We start from the raw sequence: 22,919 nt of genomic DNA on the forward strand, positions 1-22,919 counted from the left end.
CTTTGAGCCAACGCCTCCCTTCCGGCCAGCACATACAGGTTAAAAGGGTTAAACCATATAAATCTAACCACTCATTTACATAAGCAAACTGTTAGATATCGGACTAGAGCATAAGCAAAACAGTTACAAAAAAAAAAAAAAAAAAAAAAGCTGATGTGTCTGACCTCTTAGGGCGCAAAGCAGAAATTATGCATGAGTAGACATGGGAAAAGATCAATTCCTTTTTTTTTTTTTTTAAATGTCCACTCCGCAAATGGTAGGATCTATATCAACGGGCCGTCTGTGTGCCGTGTACCAATATAAGAAGGAAACTTGTTTGTGCCTGGCTGTAGAAATTACCTTTAGAATCCACGTTCACAGCCAAGATTTCAGTTTTTTCAGGAATACACAACTTTTTCGGAGTCCTCTGGAAACAGTCAGGGACCTTGGGTGTTCCACCTGTCTTCACCACCTATAAACAGTTTCAGTTGCAAAACAAATTATTCCATGATAAAATTCATCACTATATAATACCCACCCACGTTAAGTATACCATCACCTTCAGCAAAACCAACAGAACCGTAAAAGAAAACAGAACATGTTTTGGATTCCAAATTGCATCCGGCCCCCCTCCACTGCCACATTTGCCGCATGTGTGTATCTGGTTTTGATGGCGATCTGAGCAGGAAGGCCCCCCCCCCAGTCTTCTGGGACACATCGCAGATGCCAGAAAGCTACAGGACCATTCACATGTGCAGTAGAAAAGCAGCTGTGAACCCAAAAGGCTTCACTGCCTGTCTCCCTTACTTTAGATGTCGGAGCCTGCATCCGAAGCAGATTGAATAATCGGCTCGAGTGAAGACACTGCTGGATCCCTGGACAGATAAGTGTCCTCATATTAAGCCAGCAGCTACAGTATTTGTTTGGGTGGGCCTGGAGCTCCTCTTAAATGTTCACATAAAAAAGACGATTTAAGGGCCTAGCAGTCACCTACCTGAAGTTCGTCTATCCTCAGAAGTCGACAATCTTGGAGAAGTGAAGATGGGTCAGGTTCACACCCAGGAGTGCATTGACTGTTGGTACTATTTGATGTCCCTGGGAACTTCACAGCAACATAGGCACCATCCACCTTCAGTACCTAAAAATCAAAGTAAAAATTAAGTTAGTCAAAAGGGATGCTGGGCACACCACCAATACATTAGAAAAGAAATATTTAATTGAAACAAACTGCATAGAAGCTGGAAATGTAGAAAACATGATACACGAACCTTGCCCACGGGGACATTTTTGACATCTTCAACAAAGACTACCTCCCTGAGGGACCACTGCTCTTCATTAACCTTCTCTTCCTCCTTGGGAGCTGGTGTGGATCGCCTGCGTTCTGAAAGACCAAACTTTGAACACACTATACAAAGACATTTTAAACACCACTATTTTATGCAGCAGATGGCTGCCTCAAAAAGGGAAACAAAAAAGGGGTTTTCCTTTTAGACAAGGGATTTTTAGCATTTGTAAAGCCATGATAGTAAGGCTGGGGGTATATAGAACCTGGATGTAACCAATTTCATGTACTTGTGCTGCTCTTAGCTGAAAGCCTGACACACAGCTCAAAAAGGGGGACTCACAGGGCAGATCAAGTTAACAGGGATTGCCGTTTCAGCACACAAACATGCTACAGTCCATGTGGGTATTAAACAGATATACCATGAAGCAAACATACCCCAAACACTCAGTTATGGGGACTTACTGTAAGGCATTGAAGCACTGCTGGCAATAGAAGAAGCATCACTACATGTAGATGCTGGAGATGGAGGTGGCCCCATTTCAGTCTTCACAGGTTCTTGTTTGCTTTCAGGCCTTAGTAAAAAAAAAAAGAATATATAAAAATTTGAATATTCACTCGACAGCTTCACAGCCATGTTATAAGCAGCATACAGATGGATAAATAAAAAATGTCTACTACACAGGACAGACAAGAAGTTCCTTCCCTGTAGTTTAAGCTTCAAAGACACATGGTAAATTAATGATTTCATAGGTAAGCCTAAAATCCTAATCATTTTCTTGCCTTACATAACAGGACGAGGAGCTCATATTCATAGGTTACACGCTGCCACCCACAGGTGATAAAAAAATAAATAAAAAAAAGGCAGGCATTCTCCCCCACCCAGGCTTAATCGCCTCCCCGTTCAGCTAAGCCGAAGTTGTATAAAACAATGAGAAACTGACAAGATGGAATGGATCCTGTGATGTACTCCCCAAGGATTTAAAAAAAATATAAAAAAAAAAAAAAATAGGATTTTTGTACTCTCCGTAAAATCCTTTTCTCTGAAGTTGAAGGACCATAGGTCAAGATTTAATGGAGCTGCACCCCTCAATGAATCACACCACCTTCAGGAGAGGACTATGCGGAACATGTAATACATGTGAGAACAGTACAGTACAGTTCCGCCCAGGGGGCGGTCCCTCTGGTAGTAACCCCGCAGCCTGCTTCCTGCAGCTCAGTATGTCAACAAGCAGTATAACATAAAATAATAGGAGGGGTGGGTGCTGTGTCCATCAATGAACTTCAGAGAAAAGGATTTTACGATGAGTACAAAAATCCTATTTTCTCTTTTGTTCATTGAAGGACGCAGACAGCCCCATTAAATCTTGACCGTAGGGACATCCCTAAGCAGTGTCAGAACAAGGGGTGGAAACAAACATAACTTAACCCACAGCGGTCTGTGAATTGGAGTTTTACAAAGTTGATGTGAGCGCATCTTCAGATGCTTGCTTTGGCAGCATATCAACGATCGGGAGAGCCGACCATTTTTTTAAGGAGGATCGCTTCAAAGGGGTAACGCACTAGAGGTCGACCGATATGGGTTTTTCTCTGGCCGATGCCGATATTTAGAAATCATGGCGGCCGATAGCCGATATATGATGCCGATTTTTTTTGGGCCGATATGTTAGGCCGATTTTATTTTATTTTTTTTAATCCCCCTTGATCTAACACACCTTTCCCACTGGGGCGTTTTTCAGGCGCTTTTGGGCTAAAAATAACGCCTGTAAAGTGCCTGCAAAATGGCTCCCCTGCAGTCTGTGTGAAAAAGAGTGCTTTCACACTGAGGCGATGCGCTGGCAGGATCTTAAAAAAAAGTCCTGCAAGCAGCACGTTTGGAGTGGTGTATACCGCTCCTCCACCACTCCTGCCCATTGATATGAATAGGCACCACTGCCAAAGTGCATGCAATGCGATTTGGCAGCAGTGCTTCATGGGCACATTTCACCTCTTCCTTGGCTGCTAGCTGGGTTATATGTGCCCCACTAGCAGCCAAATGGCACCGCTAAAATGATGGTAAAGAGCCGCTAAAACTTGCGTTTTACCATCAATGCCTGCCCGCTCCAGTGTGAAAGCCGCCTTCATAAGTGATACAGAAAATTTCTTACATTTAAACATTTATTAAACAAAACAAACCTCCAATCAGTTTACTTGTATGTATGATTTAGATAAAAAAAAAAAAAAAAAAAAAAAAAAAAACCTATATATTAAATAAAAACAGGTAGTCAAAACTTTTGGACAAAAAAAAAAAAAAAAAAAAAAAAAATGGGCTAACTTTACTGTTTTTATTTTATTATTTTTTAAATAGTGTATTTTTTTCCCAAAAAAATGCATTTGAAAGACCTCTGTGCAAATGCCGTGTGACATAAAATATTGCAACAACCGCTATTTTATTCCCTAGGATCTCTGCTAAAAAAATATATATAATTTTTGGGGGGTCTAAGTGATTTTCTGGCAGAAAATACAGGATTTTTACTTGTAAGCAACAAGTGTCAGAAAAGATTTAGTCTTTAAATGGTTAAACTGAGAACTTCTACACACAGAGATGACTTCATTCATTCAAGTGTAAACATTGTATCTTTCTGTTCTTTTCTTGGCAGCCTGCCCAGAGAGGAGGAAAGTGTTTCTATGAGGACTCAGGCAACTTACACTGACTTCTATTACAGAAGTCATTTCAAAGTCCGGCTGTAGTTCTAAATCGGCTTTTTATCAGCACAATCGGCCGATGATTTAAAAAACGGCAAATATCGGCCGATATATGGGCCGGCCGATATATCGGTCGACCTCTATAACGCACCGCCATCCTTTTTGGAACTGAAAGGTCCACTGCGGGCTTCTACATTCCTTGTATATGAACTTATCAAAATAAGTCAGATACGGAAACACCTTAGGTGTACGGGGCGGTTTACGGGACCCAAAGGGGGCCGACACATTCTGCATTTTCAGGGTATCCAGCACAGTGATGATAAGCGCGGGGCCCAAGTCCGAATCAGAGCTCTCTCCGGAAGACCGGGGGGTGGGGTCAGGGGACTTTTTTTTTTACCCCACTTGCACCTGCATGCCGCCTCCACCCTGGCAGCGAACATTTCCAGGAGCGCCGACAAAGCATCCAAAGGCACGGCACTATTTGCAGGCTAGTCTGTTGCAATTGCAGGGAGATCTGGGGAAGAAAAGACAGCTTCTGACGCCATGCTGATCCACCCTGTCTGACACCCTTGGGGACTTAGGACAAGGTGCTCAATCCCACCCCTCCTAGCTGATAACAGACTGAGTGGCCCCACCGCAGTACTCACCACCCTGAGTGCTGCACCGTGCTGTTGCTGAATGAGGTGTCCTGTGTCAGGAGTAAAAACCACGCTGTTCTGAGGCACAAGTCTGTCCAGACAAGGCATCCCATCACAGTCCCACATCCGAGTAGTACGGGGTGGCTGCTGGCCACGGCACACTGCGACAAAAACATCCATAGTCCGGAGCATGTAGCTCACTGGCTGCCCCTGGAGCCTGAAGGGCATGGCTGTGGCCAACCCAGCACGTAGCTAGGGCCTGCTCACGCTCGATGGCCGGGCTGGGGAGACTACAAGGATCTATATTTATCAAGCCTGTCACCCAGCCGGCTGTTGATAGACAATCACAAGATCAATATTTTGCGCAAAAGGCAAAAATCCAGCAAAAAATCCCCAGGACCGATGGTCCCAGCAAGGAGCCTAGGTCCTAGTCCTTCACTAGGCAGAAAAAAAAAATTGAGCTGCAGGAAGCAGGCTGAGGGGTTATAGCCAGAGGGACCACCCCCTGGGCAGAACTGTACAGTTCTGTTTTCACATGCATTACATGTTCTGCCTAGTCCTCTCCTGAATGTGGCTCGATAACCTACGGTCAAGATTTAATGGAGCCGTGTCCGCCAATGAACAAATGACAAATCCTAGTTTCTTAAAGTGTTTGTAAAGATAAAAAGTTTTTTTACCCAAACGCATTCTCTGCATTAAAACATTAATAGTAGCTCTCCCTCTCCCAGAACAGAATAGAGGAGAATCAGACTACAAAGCCACCCACAAGACATTTTGCCCAAAAGTGGCATCAGCAGACAAAAATCTAGCTGGCAAGAACTTTGTAAAAAGAGGGAAGACAACCAGGTAGCAGCCATACAAACTTAAAACAAACCCTTAATGCTGAATAGCCTAAAAAGCACCGACACTCCTGGTGGATGACAGCTACAGCGTGGGTCTCAATTGCCAGGAGGCTGTGAATAGACGTCCTCCCGCGCGTGTGCTGTCTGCACATCCCGGCGGGGGGGGGGGGGGGGGCACGCTCTGAGCACCGAGCCCGAGACTTGGGTGATTACAGATCAGAGTAAGGGTCCTTTCTACACGTGATCAGTTGTCAGCTGATCACGTGATGTAAACAAAAGCTTGGGAAATCTTCTCTTATTTCCCCCTCACGCTGATAACGTGAGAAAAATTTTTTTTTAAAATCACCGGCTTTTGTCAGAGGGACATCGGCCCCTCACACAGAGCCGCTGCATCAGCGCACATCAAATGAAAGGTGGAAAGATTACCCGGGTTTTCAAAATTTTATAACAAACTGATATGAAAATGAAGACCGAAAAATTTTGAAGCAAAAATAAAAACCAGTGGTAATTAACCACTTAAGCTCCGGACCATTTGGCTGACCAAAGACCAGACCACGTTTTGCGATTTGGCATTGTCGCTTTAACTGACAATTGCGAGGTTGTGCGACGTGGCTCCCAAACAAAATTGACGTATTTCTCCCACAAATAGAGCTTTCTTTTGGCAGTATTTTATCACCTCTGCGGTTTTAATTTTTTGCTCGATAAGCAAAAAAAAAAAAAATTGCGACAATTTTGAAAAAAAAAAAGTTTTTTTTTTCACTTTTTGCTGTAATAAATATCCCCCCAAAAATATTATAAAAAAAATACAAAAAAAACCACACACACTTTCCTCAATTTAGGCAGATACGCATTCTTCTACGTATTTTTGGGTAATTAATTTTTTTTTAAATAAAAAAAAAACGCAAAGTGTTTGGTTTGCGCAAAAGTTATAACATTTACAAAATAGGGGATCATTTTATGGCATTTATTACATTTTTTTTTATCAATAATGGCATCGATCTTTATCGTGACTGCGACATTATGGCAGACACTTTTGGCATGATTTTGGGACCATTCGCATTTATACAGCGATCAGTGCAATTAAAAATGCATTGATTACTGTGTAAATGTGACTGGCAGTGAAGGGGTTAACCATTAGGTGGTGCTGTAGGGGTTAAGTGTGCCCTAGGGAGTGATTCTAACTGTGGGTGGGGGGGGGGGGGCGGGGCTGTGTGTGACAACACTGATCACCACTCCCGATCACAGGGAGCTGTGATCAGCGACAGTGTCACTAGGCAGAACAGGGAGATACCTGTTTACATTAACATCTCCCCGTTCTCTCTGCGTTAGACGAATGTGGGTATACTCGCGGACAGAGTCCACGGAACCCACGATCACGCAGCTCCTGGCGGGCGAGCAAGCCGCCTCTTAAAAGGCAACGTACAGGTACGCGATTCTGCCTGTATGTGCCCTTCTGCCGCAGTAGATCTGAGTGAGGCAGTTGGGAATCAGTTAAATACCACCAAAATAAATCTGTGAAAGAATAAAAAAAAAATCATTTGGGTACAGTATTGCATTACCGCACAATTCAAACAGAGCACTGAAAAATGGCCTGGGCAGGAAGGGGGTTTAAGTGCCCAGTAGGCAAGCGGTTAAACAAATGGTTTTGCACAGAGTAGCCCCAATCCCCCGCTGGAGAGTTGGGCTCTTCTGTATGCCACCGTAGGAAGCCACTTCCCATGATAGCACACATACAGGCTCGATCCTGAGCCAAGCTCCATGTCTGCCTTTTCCTACACAATGCGGCTCGACCCCATCCCCCACTCCCTTGTCACTGGATTAGATTTGAAAGCAGGAGCCAATGGCTTCTGCCGATCTCCAGGAGTCCAATGAGGAGGGAAATGGCAGCACCACTGCTCTTGGGCACACTGCTGGATCAAGATTGGGCCCAGGTAAATATTTGGGGGGCTGAGGGGAGCTGTCAATAGAAGTTTTTACCTAAATGCAGAGAATGAATTAAAGAGTAGCTCCGTCCCTGCAGTTACAAATACTGCAGTTGCTGACCTTTAATATTAGGACACCTCTGCCACTGGCTGAGAGCGCTGATTGGGAGTCGGTCGGCTGCTGGTTTTCCAGACAGACCAACATAAACACTTAGAATGTTTTTTATTGAACCAGCCAATGTCTCGATATTCAGACCATGTCGGGGCTTAAAGGAGGTGTTAACAATGGCAGATTAATTTTTCCCTAGGTAGAGACAATTTCTTTAATAACTGAATATTCTAAAGCTGTAAGTGTAACAAACTGATGTTTTGAACACGGAACGAGATGCTAGTCTTTCCTAAATAGTGAACTCACTTGGCTTCAGTGGTCTTGCTGGACTTCTCCATGTTTTTCAGGCTCTCCGGAGACCTCAGCTGGAAACGGCAACTATCATTCATATTCCACACAGACTCCATTAAGACACCAACTTTTGGAATTCCAGCACTGATAGAAAATGCCACAGCACCCGCATGATACAGCGGGTTATTTCTTAAGCAAACCTATCAAATACACAAATAGGCCTTCACAAATGGAGAAGTATGCTTACACAGAATTCAGACTTGCCCTTTTAGCAACCCAAACCACATATTACTAGAAATTAAAGTATAGATTAAGTGGGACTGCAGGAAAAAAAACAAAAAAACTCAAGCAACCCAGAGGGGGAAATTTACTAAAATCGGAGAGTGCTAAAATCTGGTGCAGCTCTGCACAGAAATCAATCGGCTTCCAGGTTTTATTGTCAAAGCTTAACTGAATAAGCTGACGTTAGAAGCTGATTGGCTATGATATACAGCCGCACCAGATTCTGAGTGCTCCAGTTTTAGAAAATCTCCCCAGAGAGCCTGCCCCCATCCTCCATTTATTTCCTTCGACTTCTTGTCCCAAGTAAAGATCTAGGTTTCTTTCAGGCACGTTTAAATACACTTACTGTTCACTACACTACATTATCTAGGAGTCCGTTTTAAGCATTAACTACTCCTCCATAAAAATTTGAAGGTTAGTTGCTACTTTGTCAGCCGTTTTTGATCTTGGCTTCACAGTAAAAATACTTCTCTCCTGAACCTTATTCATGCCCCAAACATATTTAAAGGTTTCAGACTGTACATATTAAGTAACGAGTCTCTGGGAATACAAATATCCTATTTTAGTCAAACCGGCAAGCCTGAGACAACCTAAATGTGTTATCGTGTAAAAGAATGCCTTAAGGCCCCTTTCACATGGGGTAGATCAGTAATGATCCGCCCCGTGATGATCCGCTCGCTCAGCGGGGATCGCTCAGTTGTCCCCACTGAGCCGGCGGCAGACAGGGCAGTCCCAGCACACTGTGCAGGGACCGCCCTGTCCGCTCTCCTCTATGGGGGATCGGATGAGCACGGACCGTCTGTCCGTGTTCATCCAATCCGCTCTGCAGACGGATAGAAAAATAGGATTTTCCTCCATCTGCAGAATCAGACAATAGCGGAGGCAGACGATAGCGGGTGTCTGCGGATGTTTATCCGTAGACACCCGCTATCCCATAGGGATGCACGTATGTCCGTATTTCATCCGCAAACGGATGTATGAAATATGGACATAATGTCCGCATTTGTCAAAGGGGCCTTATTCTGTGCATTCCTAACAATGGACAGACTATTACTAGTAATAAATGACATTACCGTTCCAAAAAAATACATTTGAGATAAAATGGTCTCACCTGGGTACCAACCGTGATATTTGGCAGTGAAGAAATTCCAGCACTGGATTTGGGTTTTTTATTTTTCGCACGTGCTTTCTCAAGCATCTTCTTCCTCTGACTGAAAGGTACAACTCCCCTAGAGGATGAAAGAAGTTGTAAATTTGACATGTCTTGCACTGAACAAAATGGTAGAAGGCGACACTGGAATATTAACAAATTTACATCTGGCATTACTTCATGTCTCCACTCCAAGTGTTTCTCATAACATTTAAACGCCACTTAAAACCTAACCTCATCTCCTATACTATACTAGTGATGGGGAACCTCGGCACTCCAGATGTTCTGGAAATACATTTCCCATGCTGCTCAACTACACTGCAGAGTGCATGATCATGGGAAACGTAGTTCCAAAACATCTGGGGTGCCATGGTTCGCCATCACTGTCCTATACCTTCAGGTGTAAGGCTGTGCACTTTTTTTTGGATACCATAAATTTATAATTGAGCTTTACACATGCGCTTCTCAGAATTGTGTACATGATGTAAAGCTTAAAGCAGAACTACACTGCATCTGAGCACCAAAAATCAAAAAGGCTTTTTTAATATTCAAAAGCAAACATTCTGCATGCTTTATTTTGCTGAGAAATCAATTTGAAAACAACCCCTTAGCATTTGTGGTAGTGGCCATCTCAAGTAAGGGCAGAGGATTCATGTAGCATTTACTTCCTGGAATCAATCTGCCCTTAGCTCTGGAAGGTGTACTTTGCTGAGAAAGCCCTCCTCCTCTCCTGAAGTCCCATAGAATGTATGACATTTTAAAATAGTCAATGTTGACTGGAAGAGTGAAGTTACATTTTAAAATATTTTCTATGTCAACTATTATAAAAATGGGCCTCCTTTAGTCCTCTCTGGCTTATTTCCACTGTTTTTGTTGTGTAATAAAACAAGAACATGAACAAAATAAAAAAAAAAAAATTCTACTTACCACCAATAGAGATTATTCTCCAGTTGAGCACAGGTGTAAAGTGCACAGCAATGCAGAGATACAATCTTCTCTCCCTGTAATTCCGGGAATACCTGTGCTGTGTGTTCTAATTTTGTAGCCACAGAACTAAGTGTTTCATCAACCCAGGTGGCAACCTGAAAAAAGAAAGAAAAAGGATATGAGCGCATGCAACAAAAGGCCCAACGGCAGGGGAGGAAAGCCACAGAGTTAAACTGCATATCTAGTTCCTCAAGTTTTTATGCATGTCCGTGTCCTTACCCCTCTATTTGTACTGCCAACTAGGAATGGGCTCGGGTGTGTTTAGGATCCTAGTCCCAACCCACCTGCCAAATCCCGTCAGGCGCACAGATCTGGAAATGTCTCACTACCTGTGATTAGCAGCGTGCAGTGTCTGCTTCCTGGTGGGAATCTGGCAGGTGGTTTGTGACTAGGATCCCGAACATGCCTGAGCCCATCTCTACTGGTAACCATAGTCTGAGGGAGAAAACAATATTTTGGAGTGGTTGCCAGAAGAGGCAAGAGAAAATCTCCCAATGGAGACACCTGTTCTGAGGACAATTCTCTTCACTTTGCGAAATTTCTTCTAACTTTCTAAGGCACTGCTGAGACAAGATGTAAAATGAGAATTTCACCAATGCTACAGACCGCAACAAAAAACTGGCAGATAATCTCTACTACCCTCTAACTTACTGTTGCAACTCTGCCCCACTCTTACACAAAAAAAAATTTGGCCACAAATATACATTAAAAAAAAAAAACTCACACAAATGTAAAGCTAGGTTCACACAAACGCGGCTCTGTGAGCAGCGTTTTGCACAGGCACGGCAACCCATTCATTTGAATACGCGCCTTCAGAAACAGGGGGGGGGGAGTCAATGTAGCATTTTGAAAATCGCAGCCCACACAGGAACCACAATGCAGTGCAGTTCCCAGTGCATGCGACGTGCCATTAGAATTAACTCCTTAACGTCAGTGCCTCCATGCCCTTCAAGGGGTTTATGATCATGCGACTGTCGTGATTAGCTGTCACAATGGTCACATTAATAGAAAGCTCCTAATTGCAAGCAGCAATCAGGAGCTTTCCATTAGGCACCAGTAAATGTGCTAGGAGCGCAATCTCGGCACGGCATTGATTACCTTTTGGTACTCAAAATATGCTGACTCAGCGTCAAAACCCACCAGCTGAAAGGCTGTGTATTTGCGTACAGCACACTTTTCTGTGCGGCTGCAAGAACCCCCCATACAGATGTGAACGGAGCCTAGAAGTTTTCCGCTTTACAGCCGGACTATTTTTTTTTTTATAAAAAGCATACAATATAGCTAGCAGGTTTCCACTAAGCATTTTATGCAAGGGGCAAATCACACATACAAAACACAAAATTAAAAGGGAATAAGTGCGCCAAACCTTGTTGCTTTCTGTAGCGACAGTAGCTCGTATGCTATTTGCAGAAAGGAGTATAATTTTTTCATTTGTCAGACCTAGAAAACTTGTCCTTGGATGATGAAGCAAGGGGTTCTGCAGGAGAAACAAATAAAAGTGCCCTAATAAGCCAAGATTTCTAGACAGCAATACATACCAAGAACATATGCCTATATGCTAATACAACTCTCAACATACCTGTGGGTTCCTGTATGGTTCAGATTCTAACCACTTCCACTGAAAAAGCTCTCCTTTGCTGCTTACTGCAACTAGTTCAGAATATAGTGCCCCAATGGCAACAAATTTAGTTCCATCCTATATAAAAGAATAAAACCCCCACAGATGAGTTAGTATACAAGACCTGAATATCTACTAACATGCTTGTTTATTAAAGCAAAGATAATACAGTATTGTGTTTTAGCAGCTTACAGAAACCTAGAGCAACTAAAATGGTCTTTGCAGACACTAGTCTGGGCCATCATAAATTGCTGTTCTCGTCAAAATATGAAAAACTCTTTCTGGTAGCTGTCACCAGTCTCTTGCACAAGTACACCCTAGAAATGTCACCTCTAGTGACACCAATGGCTTACAATTTTCTCAATACTGGAAAGAAATAGACTACAGCTAAAAAAAAAAAGATACAAGACATCTTGAGACTACAATAATATAAAAGTTTTAAAAAGGAAGAATAATATTTAATGAATCTGTAAAAGGCTCTTTATACACTGCCCTAAATAAATCACATATCTAAATCACTACTAAACAGAACACCAACAGGGTCGCAATTAAAAGGAATATCCAACACACAAAGATTTTCCTTATTTGGCAATCACTATAACGATTACAAAAAAACAAAAAAAGTGCAGATTACCTTTTCTGGCCACCACTGCAAGTCTTCTCCCAGTGACACTGGACTCAGTATTGGGGTGTTCTTCTTGTCCAAACTGGGCTCACCTTCTTTACTTGTGGAGCCCCGTTCGTTATCAAATGAGGCCCCATCAAGCCACCGCCTCTCGCGCAAGCGTAAAACTGACTCACGTTCACGCAACAGCTCAGAGTCTCTTTCTAAGGGAAGAAGGAGAACTGGTATGCAATTGGGTCACACCAGTGGGATAAAAGTAAGCCAATCTCTATTTAAGACCCTTCTTATCTAGCAGCAAGTAAAGCTTATGTATGCTCTACAGAAATGATCTCCACTGCTACCATTTCCAGGGTCAAACTAAAGCTTGAATTACGGGCCGTTTAGTAAGAGCATGGCTTAGTCCTTAAATGGGATGTTTAATGCAAGGCTAAGTTATCAGATATCAAAATTATAATTCAGAACCAAATATAGGTACACAAATACATGTAAAAAACAGTTAATGGACCAGTTGCATAAAAAAAAAAAAAAAAAAAAAAAAGAAAAAAAAAAAAAAAAGGAGGCTATTTGGCAACAGTCTTAATAAATTACAGGTTGAGAAAGGCAGCAGACGGCCTCATCAATTTGTTTCTTGAAAGGATAAGTTCACCTTTGGGTACATGTTTCATGTTCCCCATTGTTGCAGCCGCTCCCTGCCGAGCTCTCTCCCCGTGACAGCAATACGGGGAGACTCCCCACTCACACATCATTCATTCAAAGAGCTCTGTGTATGAACTACAAATCCCGACATACTTTGTGCCTGTCAGCTTGTAGTTCTCAATGAACGACCCTGGCGCTGTTGAGCATTGTGGTAGTTCATTGAGTCTTCCTGTCAGTGTAAAACTGCCTGCCCATAAGATGTACAGGCAGACAGCTCACACTGACAGTCTGCAGGAGACCTGCATGGCATCAACAATTTGCCAATTGCTGGTGCAATGCTTTCCATGTGCCTTAAAAAAATAAATAGTAAATGCGTATTTTTTAATCTGCGCAAAATAAAGTGCATTTCCTTAAAGGTGAACTTATCCTTTCAAATCTTGCAGATTACAAAAGCAATGTTTCCCCTTGACGTTTGCTCCCTTGTCTGGCCAATGCCATACCAAGGAAGTACCATTAAATCACTTTACGCAGTTTAGACTACAATTCCAGTAGGAGAAACTTGGGACACCACTTAGCCTGATATCACAAAGATACCAGATGTGGTAATAGGACTAGAAATCTAAAAAGCTCTCCATTAGATTAATAATGTATTCAACCCCCATTAAGTATCATTCCCAATTGGTAACTTGTCACCATGCACATTTTGAAGCCTAAAACAAACATTTTTATAAACTGGTTACAAGAGCCAGTTTTTTCAATGAATTTAATTTGGCCATGACTTCAATACCCTCAACATATGTGGTTTGTAGTACCAGGGTATTAAAAAACAGGTATTGTATAAAAAAAAAAAATTGGCTGACTGTTAGAGGCGTCAGGACGCACCAGTTATGCCATTTAGACTTAAAGCCCAGCTCCGGGCAAAAAAATAAAAGTTTTTCCATACAGTGGAGCTGTGCCCACACTGTTAACCCACACATCATTAACTGCCAGCTTTTATCAAGGAGAGAGGATAAAGGAGATGTACTTACTAATCCTCTCTGCACAAGACCAGTGCGGCAGATCTGAACTCGACTGGTCCTGAGTTGTGGACAGTTCCCGTCAAAGCCCAGAGCTGGCTCCATAGACCGGGAACAGTCCACCACTGGACTATGGGGGAGCACAGTTTTCCGCTGGAATGAAGAATTAGATGAGCTCGCCTTCTCAACCATACTGCATGGGAAACTTTTTTGCTTGGTGTTGGGTGGGGGCGACCACACACGCATGCACCTTTCATACACTAGGTGAATGCATCTGTTAAGGTTGAAATAAATCATATATAATGCTACATTTCTGAAAGCCAAAAACTGCAATCAATTCCTATAACCAAGAAACACCTTTTGATTGAACTGGTCCATCAACGAGTTTTGAGGGTTGCTGTGAAGTTCCACTCTTACTTCTATGTACTAGGTCACCCATAATACAAGGAATGCTTACAGTCCAGAACATAACACGGCTAATTTCTAAGAAGACAAAGGCACAGAATTACCTCTAGATGAGCCTATCCTGGAAAGTGAAGAGCGCCGAAAGGATGGATAACCAAAGTAGCTAATATCTTCTGAAAACATAGCATCAGCATCAATTATGACACTTGGGTGAGCAGAATGAATGTCAGCATCCAGCAGTGACATAAGATCCTCTATAAACACAAGGATCACAAGCCGTCATTAAGCACAACATGAAAACAGAATGCCATGATATATTACACTACAGTCATGAACATCCTCCGTCTGAGCGCACACCAGTAAAAAGAGTGCGAACAGAAGGAGGTTTTGTTGTTTCTTCTTGTTAACTGCCTATGCTGATATTAAAACTATGCTTCCAGAAATAAGACCACATCATGTGGTACTGCACTTGGGCCAAGCTACCAAGCACTAACCTCCAGGTAAGTAGGATTCACTGGCAGTGTCATCCCCGTCATCTCCATCTTCATCATCTCGGCTCAGGAGATTATTTACAGCCAAGTTCACATCAAGGTTTGTTCTTTGGAGTTCTCTAATTATAACGCTTCTAGACTTTCCTTGAAGGACAACTTGTGCCTGTGATTCAGAGACAGACTGAAGTTTAGGAAGGCCAAAGGCCAGAGTTACAATCAGTTGTATAAGAAAACAAAAGAAAATTTGTACAAAAACAAAAAAAAAAAAAATACAGGCAACAGACAACGATGAGAAAGCTGCAGGTGCCTTATATGTACATAAAGCAGAAAATGATTACAGCAGCCTATAAAGGATTTGAAGTGCCTTAGAAAGTTTATGCTAAAATACAGAGATTAATGTTTCCAGATACATTCAGTTTCACACTTATTGACCAACTACATTGTATGAAAATAAAATTAAACAAACAAAGATATACCATATTCTTTAGAACAGAACTAACATCTCAGGGATGTCAGGAAACCTTGTCAGAAATTATTCATGCGGATAGCAGAGAAACAAAAAGCAGCAGAAAAAAGTGACACTTGATGCTCTTAACTGAGACAAGTACACACTATAGAGGGATATGCTTTGTTCATATTTCAGGTACGATTACAACCACTTTAAGGGTCTGCAGCAGTTTTTTACTTTAAAGTGGTGTTGGATTCTTAACTTATGCTGTACTATAAAGTGCAAAGTACAAAAAGTCTAAAAAGTCTTTAACATTCCTACCAAGTGTCCACCACAGAAAAAGTAAGGCGATATAAGGTGTAAAAAGTAAGGTGATATATACCTGTGATATAAGTTCTTCCGGTATCACTGAAGCTGGAATCACAGGCTGTGGCTGACTACCCAGGAGACCGGAGCCCCTGTCTCGTCCTGTACGAATGACTCGCGTTTGTCTCCGAGAGTCGCGAGCACCAGCTGACGAGCGACCAGAGGATCCACCACCGCTACCACCTACTCCAGAGCTCCATCGACTGCTATCAAAATGGAGGCAAAGAATGTCTGAGTTAAGAGCACAATTCAGAAATCATATGAAGAAAATCTTATATAGTTTCAGATTTCAAACAAGAACAAAATTTTGAATGAGAACCAATTTCACACATCATGGAAAAAACAAAAACAGAATTCACTTTCTGGAGATCCACAGATACAATATAAAGCACTGCAAATATATAATGGGTAAGCCAATTGTGACTCTTGCCCACAGCTGTAAATGTTCGGGGGGAGGTCTTTCAATACTCCGTTGTATATACTGTAGATGGAAGTATAGCTACTTTGAATGAAAACATCTTCAGCCTTATCCCTATTAAAACTTACCCAAGGGTGTTGCCTGCCAGTCTGCCCAGAGTCTCAGAACCAGACAAAAACCAGGGAGAGTCACTAGTCCTGCCTGGCCTGGATGTCCTTCCTGCCCCTGAGCCACTGTTCAACTTTGAACTGAAAACAAAAGAGGGCATATCAGTCAATAAATGTAAAGGAATAAAAAAAAAAAAAAGCCACCACCATCTGGGTTGTAATTTAAGGCCTGGAACTCCAGGTACAAATGCTCAAGGACTTAGTCTGGCAACATACAAGCTTAAGCAACACCCTTGGGATCTGTGGTGACAGTTTCCTAATTATCACACCAAAGACAGATACCAACAGAGGATTCAGGAACTGCTTGTAACAGCTGTGTATAACACCATGACCTGCACTAATTGGGTGTTCTGGGTTAATATGCTTTGTAAAGAGTCCCAAGACTGGAGTGATGTTGCTATTAAGTCCAGGTTACAGAGTGTGCAATATGGTAATTTAAAGCAGTTTTCCAATACACCAGTTGACCACCTAATACAACCAGTAATTATATCGCTCAGGGATAGTGTGTGTATGTATATATATATATATATATATATATATAAAGTTTTGGTGACCTAATGGTAAAACTGCACTAAGCTCTCAGGAGTACAGGTTTTCCTTTCAACTCCCTACTCTAAAACAGCCCCAAGCCCCCTCTAAAAGTGTATACTTAGCTGAATTGGACAACCATAGTCTGCAGGAGTCTTTGGTGCATTCCCAATAGAACCTCTTTTTTTTTTTATCCCAAGTGGCTTATGTTTTGCAACAGTGTGGCTAGGAGAAAGGATTTGATCCAGAGGCGCTAAATATTCCTGCAAACCACTGTTCAACTCAGATAGTGTACATTTGGAGAGGGGAGTTTATTTAGGTCAAGCAGGCAAAAAGTTATTAATCCTTTTATAGAAAGTACAGTAACCCTTTGGGTGTAATTTGGAAGACAAATAAAGTGCAATAAAGAGTGAAACCATTACCATAAAGATTTTAAGACAATATACCAATCGTTTTTTGGGGATTAAGAAACTTCCCAAATAAGCAGTTTTAAGAAGGAAGATGTTGAGACATTAGAGCAGTAGGCGGTAGTGCAAGCCAGAAGTTGATCAGGCTCTAAAAAGGAGTACAACTGATTTCTGAACCTGAAACAGTTGCAAGAAGATTAAGATGAAAGATGCAAATATTCCTTCATACTGAAAGGTTGATTAGTTACAGTATATTATTTTTCCTTACGCTATCATTCAAGCAATCAATTACTAAACACTGACGTCCAATGCAGTCTTTAAAAGTAGAAGTCCAACTATATTTAACCACTTCCATACCACAAGGCCATCATATGAAGTCCTGGTCTTTGAGTGTATATATCTGAATGCTGCCTGCAGCTACCCTGCTATAGCAGGGTCTCGGCTAAAAAATAAAATATAATGTTTATGGGTTCTGAGTAATTTATAGCAAAAAAATAAAAAATGTATGATTTTTACATGTATGAGAACAATGTCAGAATTGACCCGGTATTGAAGTGGTTAAACCTGTTCCCACCCCCACTTTAAGCCCTGTTTTAACTACCCAGTAAAAGAAAGGTCTATACTTGCCTATGCTGAGGGCGGTCCAGTCCAGTCACATGATCTCTCCAGTGACCAACTTTAGTGAAGAGAGATCGCCAACAGCAGCTGCAGTGCCTGAGCAGCGAGGTCACACACAGGCTTATATGGGGCCTCCCTTATGGGCTGTCCCTCCTCTATACTGAAGACGGCACTGGGAGTCAATTGTGTGAATGGACTGGTGTGCCCTCAGTATAGGAATGTATAGACGACATCTTTTTACAGGGTGGTTAAAACAGGCTAACCATGGTAGACTCTACTAGTTTGTTCAACCCAACAGGGCTGAATGGGGAAAAAAAAAAAAAAAACCTGACAGCTCAGAAGGAGCCACTGTTCTAACTACCCAAGTACAGCTATCTCCCCTGCTGTGCTATTGTGTTCTGACAGGGGGATGGGGACTGCACACCCCTGCCAGAACACTCCGGTCAGCGCTCTCAGCCATTGGCTGAGAGCACCGATCAGGAGTTGATTGGAAGACCTTTTTGGTGATGCCTCTGGCAGAAGAGAGACCGATAGGCGGCTTCTGTCGGACCAGCTGCAATACACAAGGGCAGAATGTTGACCGGTTTCTATTAAACCGACAAATGCCGCCCACTATTCGGCCCGTGTTTACTAGGCTTTAGCATAGGGGTGGCAGCAGGCTTAAGGATGGCGAGGATTTGACTGGACTTCCACTTAAACAATGACCACAGGTAAAAAAAGGAATAAATGGGATTACCTGACAAAAAAAATAAAAAATAAAAAAAAGTATTTACGGCAACTAGCATTTAATGTAAACGGAAACAAAATTTCTCATTCCCATTTAGAAAAAAGTGAGGTCCACTGTACTTATACAGGATTTATATAGCGCCAACAGTTTGAGCAGCACTTTACAATAAAAGAGGGCAGTACAATACAGAAGGAATATGACATTTGGCATACAGATTCTTATACTCTATGTAATGTGATGCTGCTGCTGTAAATTCACAGAAACACTTATGTGAACATGTTTCTACCAATTGATTTATAACTCTGCAGTGGTAGCCTTGTAAATCACAAACTTTGTATTATAGCTGCACATTACATGCTCTTGAATGAGAAGTGAATCTAAACCCTGCTCTATAAAAAAAATGTATATATAAAAGAGTGTGTGTGTGTGTGTGTGTGTGTGTGTGTGTGTATATACACACATATACATATATATTCATTCTATAATAAACCTACCTCTCCCACAACACAACCTAAATAATAAATGTATGGTCATACCTACCTGTTAGCAGCTACACTGTAGCACGAGCTGCTGGCACATGAGCATGGCCTTGGCAGCTGCCACCTGGACAGAGAACACACACTCGACCTTTAAATATTGCCTGGTTTTAAAAGACAAAACTTCCAACCTAAAATGTTTTTGCTGGATCAAAGTTTCTTAAAAGAAAACCTGTGCTTTGAGAACCATGGAAGCCGTCATCTAATCTGTCCTGAAAATTATAGCTTCATGGCGGTCACAATCATAATTATTTCCAATACCTAAATTAATGACCCAGAACAAGCATGCAGATCTGAAGCTGAACTTCACTCTGCGGTTACTTGCTGTGTAGAAGCTCCAGGTCAATTACTCAAAGGGTACTGAAGATGAAAACTGAAAGGGAGCCAGGATATTCAGAAGGAAGTTCAGAATGTCAGCTCCATACTTCTCTCAGCACCAGTTATCTTTCAGATTTAGGGACCTCGCCCATGAGAAAAAGATGTCGTCCATGCACACCCAGCACATGGGTAAAGGTCATAACACAGGGTATTCCGTTTGCAGAACATGCAAGTTTGTGGGCTCTTGTGTACAAAAGAATGCTTGAGACTTTACCGTGACTTCCATGCCACTGCCTTATAGCCTGGGTTTACCGCAGAGATAAAGGCCAGCTGTCACAGCAACAGGTGGGTTGACTGATCTCTATTATCCCATTTACAGGGGTTCCTACATAAAATACAAAAGGCCACCTGCTTTTTAAATTCAATCTTACCCATCATTATTCTCTGGTTTACTCAATTCAAGTCTGTCTGGCTGGACTAGGAAGCCAATTCTGCAAACTCTTCCATCCTAATAAGAAATAAAGCATTAAAATCAAAACCATGTTTGAGGGACTAAAACGGAAGAAATCAGAAATACTCAGGCAGGGTACCTCTAGGAGGAATGCAGCATGGTTCGGTCCCACCACACACTGTTTTATAGTCGTCTGCTCCAGTACATTCAAGGGGGGGTGACTGTAAAAGGGAAAAAATAAAAAATATGCAACCATATCTGAATTGAAAAAAGGCAAGTGATATGTAAAATTCAGCTGTACAGTTATATACCTCCAGGAAGGTTCTGGGAACAATACATGAGCTAAATGATATATCAGGTGGTTAGACAAGCGATTGTAAAAGCGTTTACAAAAAAAAAAAAAAAAACATTATACATACCTGCTTGGTGCAAGTATTACACAGAGCAGCCCTGAACCTTCTCTTCTGGGGTCTCCCGCTTCTCTATGTGCCATCATAGGGAGCAGTCTCCAATGGTGGCACATGTGTGGGCTCGATCTCCGGCCTGATCACTGTATATATTTGACAGCAGCAGGAGCAAGGGGCTCCAGTCCAGTGAGGGGGCGCATGCTGCTCTCAGGCACTACGCTGGATCGAGATCAGGCCCATATTTAGGGAAGAAGCTGCACATTAAGGCTGCATTCATACCTGAGCGTTTCAAAGTCACGTGTTTTTACTGCGTTTTTGTTCAGGTCACCAATGTAAAAGGCAGAAAATCGCCTGTAATCTGTCCCAAAGAAGCTCATGTTCTTTTTTGAGCTTAGAGCGTTTAGACGTTTTGCTTCAGGTAACAAACGCTCAGATGTCAACAGGTGGCATTGAAATAAATGAGGTTTTGCTTGTTGAGTGTTTCCAGCTCATAAAACTCCCGGGTGTGAATGCAATAAAGTAAAAAACCTGAAGCCTTTACCACTTTCAGTCTATCAAAGACCTCTTATGCAAGTCAGCACTTCTCTCCAGTAAGGCTCTTAAGGACAGTCCTTCCAAACGTGTCAGCCTGAGGGGTCTTAATCAGGACCCCTCACCCCCAAGTCCGGTGATTCAAGCTACCGATGACACATATGTGGCCTGACAAGCGTGTTTTTACTTGTGTTTGAGTAGACATGTTTATTGTTTTATTCAATTTTCTAAAAGATCTGTTGTATAATGCACTAGGCCAGTGCGCCCTCTTTTCTTCTCTCCAGTATGGCTGACTCCAGGAGCATGGCTCGAGTTTTAATATTTGGGCAGACCAGTCCAGTCAACATCCTTACTGACAGCAGCCATAACAGCCATTTACTAGCTAAAATGTCAAAGACAGACGTTTTCATTTTTATATGTCCTATAGAATCCACCTCAACTAGATAAAATCAACTTAATAGTCTCTCGCTTTCAGATATCTTGGCAGGCAGAAAAACACATTCGTTCAACAGCACTAACCCAACATATTTCTAAAGGAGTTCATTCAACTATAGCAGTTATTTTCAGCCATCACTGCTGAAAATAGGTTAGTGAAGAGAGTTCATATCGGCTATTTAACATCCTCCTTAAAACTGAAACCTGAGCTAAACAAAATTGTCTATATAGAAGGGGGAATTTGTATTTTTACTATCATTTTGGTGCCCTTTGTGCATTTCCTGCAAATCATTGCAACAATCCATACTGAAACAATTTCCTGTAGTAAAGACCAGTCACTGCTGTGCCCTCCTCTCCTTATGTGGGGTAAACAGTCTTGTGTCCGACACCTCCTGTAGTTTTCTGCAGGCAGCTTGTAGTGGGAAGGCCACCCGGGTCCCTCACACAGCTCTGCTCAGGTTATATGCAGTATGGGAATGAATGTTACTGCTAATTTTATAAGGTCTTTTCAAAAGGTATTCATGCACAAAACCTAGATTTATATTCTTTGTGGCTACTGAGAACTAGATTACAGTTTAAGCAGTACTGGAATAAAAAGATAAGTTCTCCTATAGTGTTAAGCAATGGTCATACATATTCCACGTCACGCTGAAATGACATGACTATTTACCTGCTTAAGTTATATTTATTCAGCTTCTCAGAAACTTCTCTTAACCTGTAAAAAGAAAGAAAAAACAGGGCCGGTCACCTATAGGAAAATTTGATCAAACATGTAAAGTCAAACTTCTCTACAAGGTAATAGACCCCTTCAAATGACAGGTTGCAGTGGCCCCAAACCATGCCTGCCCTAAATCCCAAATCCAGCATTGCTACCACATTAAAATAAGCAATTTTGGCAAAGCCGGCCCAAACAAACTTTCTTCCTTTACCAATTGCTGTGCCTGCTTGTCAGTGCTGTATAAACTGCATGCAATGCTGTGTTCTAGCAGCACTGACTAGGGACTTCTACATCTGCTGCCAGAACAAAATGGAGTCTATATAAGCGCTGCTCAGTCATTCACAAAGCCTTGTGATGTCACAACCTCCACCTCACATTATTGGAAACCTTGTATTCATTGGTTAAATACAAGGCTTGCTGTGATTGGTTGAGCAGTGCTTTCTAGAAAACGTTATAATGTATCCAAGTGGACTCAGTACGTTCTATGTCATAGTGCAGATCTGCAAAACTGACTTTCTTAAAAGTACCTGTAGGCCATATTATACTATCGGCACAAAATCTTTTTTATATATCAGTCGATACCTAGTATGCAGACTCTACCCTCAGACTGAGCGCACGCATACATCATTAGAGCGTGAAAGAGAAGCACGCCCATAGGATCGCAGAGTGGAGAGTGCTGTCCCAGGATAGGGAGTGAGAGAAACCATTCTTCTAACACCATGCATGTAGTGCATACATAATGAGTGCAAAACATACCCACAGGAGTAGGTACAATTAGGCCCCACTCACAGCAACTGCTGTTCCCAGTTTGTCATCCGTGTGGGTGCACATGTGCAACCCCCCCCAAAAAAAAAAAAAAAAAAAAACACAATAGCAAAAAATCGCA

The 22,919-nt window shown here is 42.1% G+C and overlaps 1 protein-coding gene across 11 annotated transcripts in view; it reads right to left on the minus strand.

Annotated features, from left to right (window-relative positions):
- The window catches only part of UBR5 (ubiquitin protein ligase E3 component n-recognin 5), a 113,809-nt gene that overhangs the window by 67,028 nt on the left and 23,862 nt on the right, over positions 1-22,919 (minus strand). For 8 of the 11 annotated variants that reach the window (XM_077493128.1, XM_077493130.1, XM_077493129.1 and 5 more), the window contains exons 2-18: positions 21,986-22,030; positions 20,082-20,163; positions 19,923-19,999; positions 16,319-16,438; positions 15,789-15,978; positions 14,962-15,121; positions 14,572-14,721; positions 12,420-12,631; positions 11,747-11,863; positions 11,534-11,644; positions 10,108-10,262; positions 9,142-9,259; positions 7,764-7,948; positions 1,727-1,836; positions 1,248-1,360; positions 974-1,117; positions 340-451 (exon numbers count right to left, since the gene is read on the minus strand). In XM_077493128.1, the coding sequence (XP_077349254.1) occupies positions 340-451; positions 974-1,117; positions 1,248-1,360; positions 1,727-1,836; positions 7,764-7,948; positions 9,142-9,259; positions 10,108-10,262; positions 11,534-11,644; positions 11,747-11,863; positions 12,420-12,631; positions 14,572-14,721; positions 14,962-15,121; positions 15,789-15,978; positions 16,319-16,438; positions 19,923-19,999; positions 20,082-20,163; positions 21,986-22,030 (2,201 nt within the window). The remainder of the gene's footprint in view (positions 1-339; positions 452-973; positions 1,118-1,247; positions 1,361-1,726; positions 1,837-7,763; positions 7,949-9,141; positions 9,260-10,107; positions 10,263-11,533; positions 11,645-11,746; positions 11,864-12,419; positions 12,632-14,571; positions 14,722-14,961; positions 15,122-15,788; positions 15,979-16,318; positions 16,439-19,922; positions 20,000-20,081; positions 20,164-21,985; positions 22,031-22,919) is intronic. The other 3 variants (XM_077493133.1, XM_077493134.1, XM_077493135.1) reach the window with 2 other exon arrangements.

Source organism: Lithobates pipiens, unplaced genomic scaffold (assembly GCF_037356315.1).
Source record: "Lithobates pipiens isolate NorthernLeopardFrog02 unplaced genomic scaffold, aLitPip1_a1.2 Scaffold_19, whole genome shotgun sequence".
Lineage (NCBI taxonomy): Eukaryota > Metazoa > Chordata > Amphibia > Anura > Ranidae > Lithobates > Lithobates pipiens.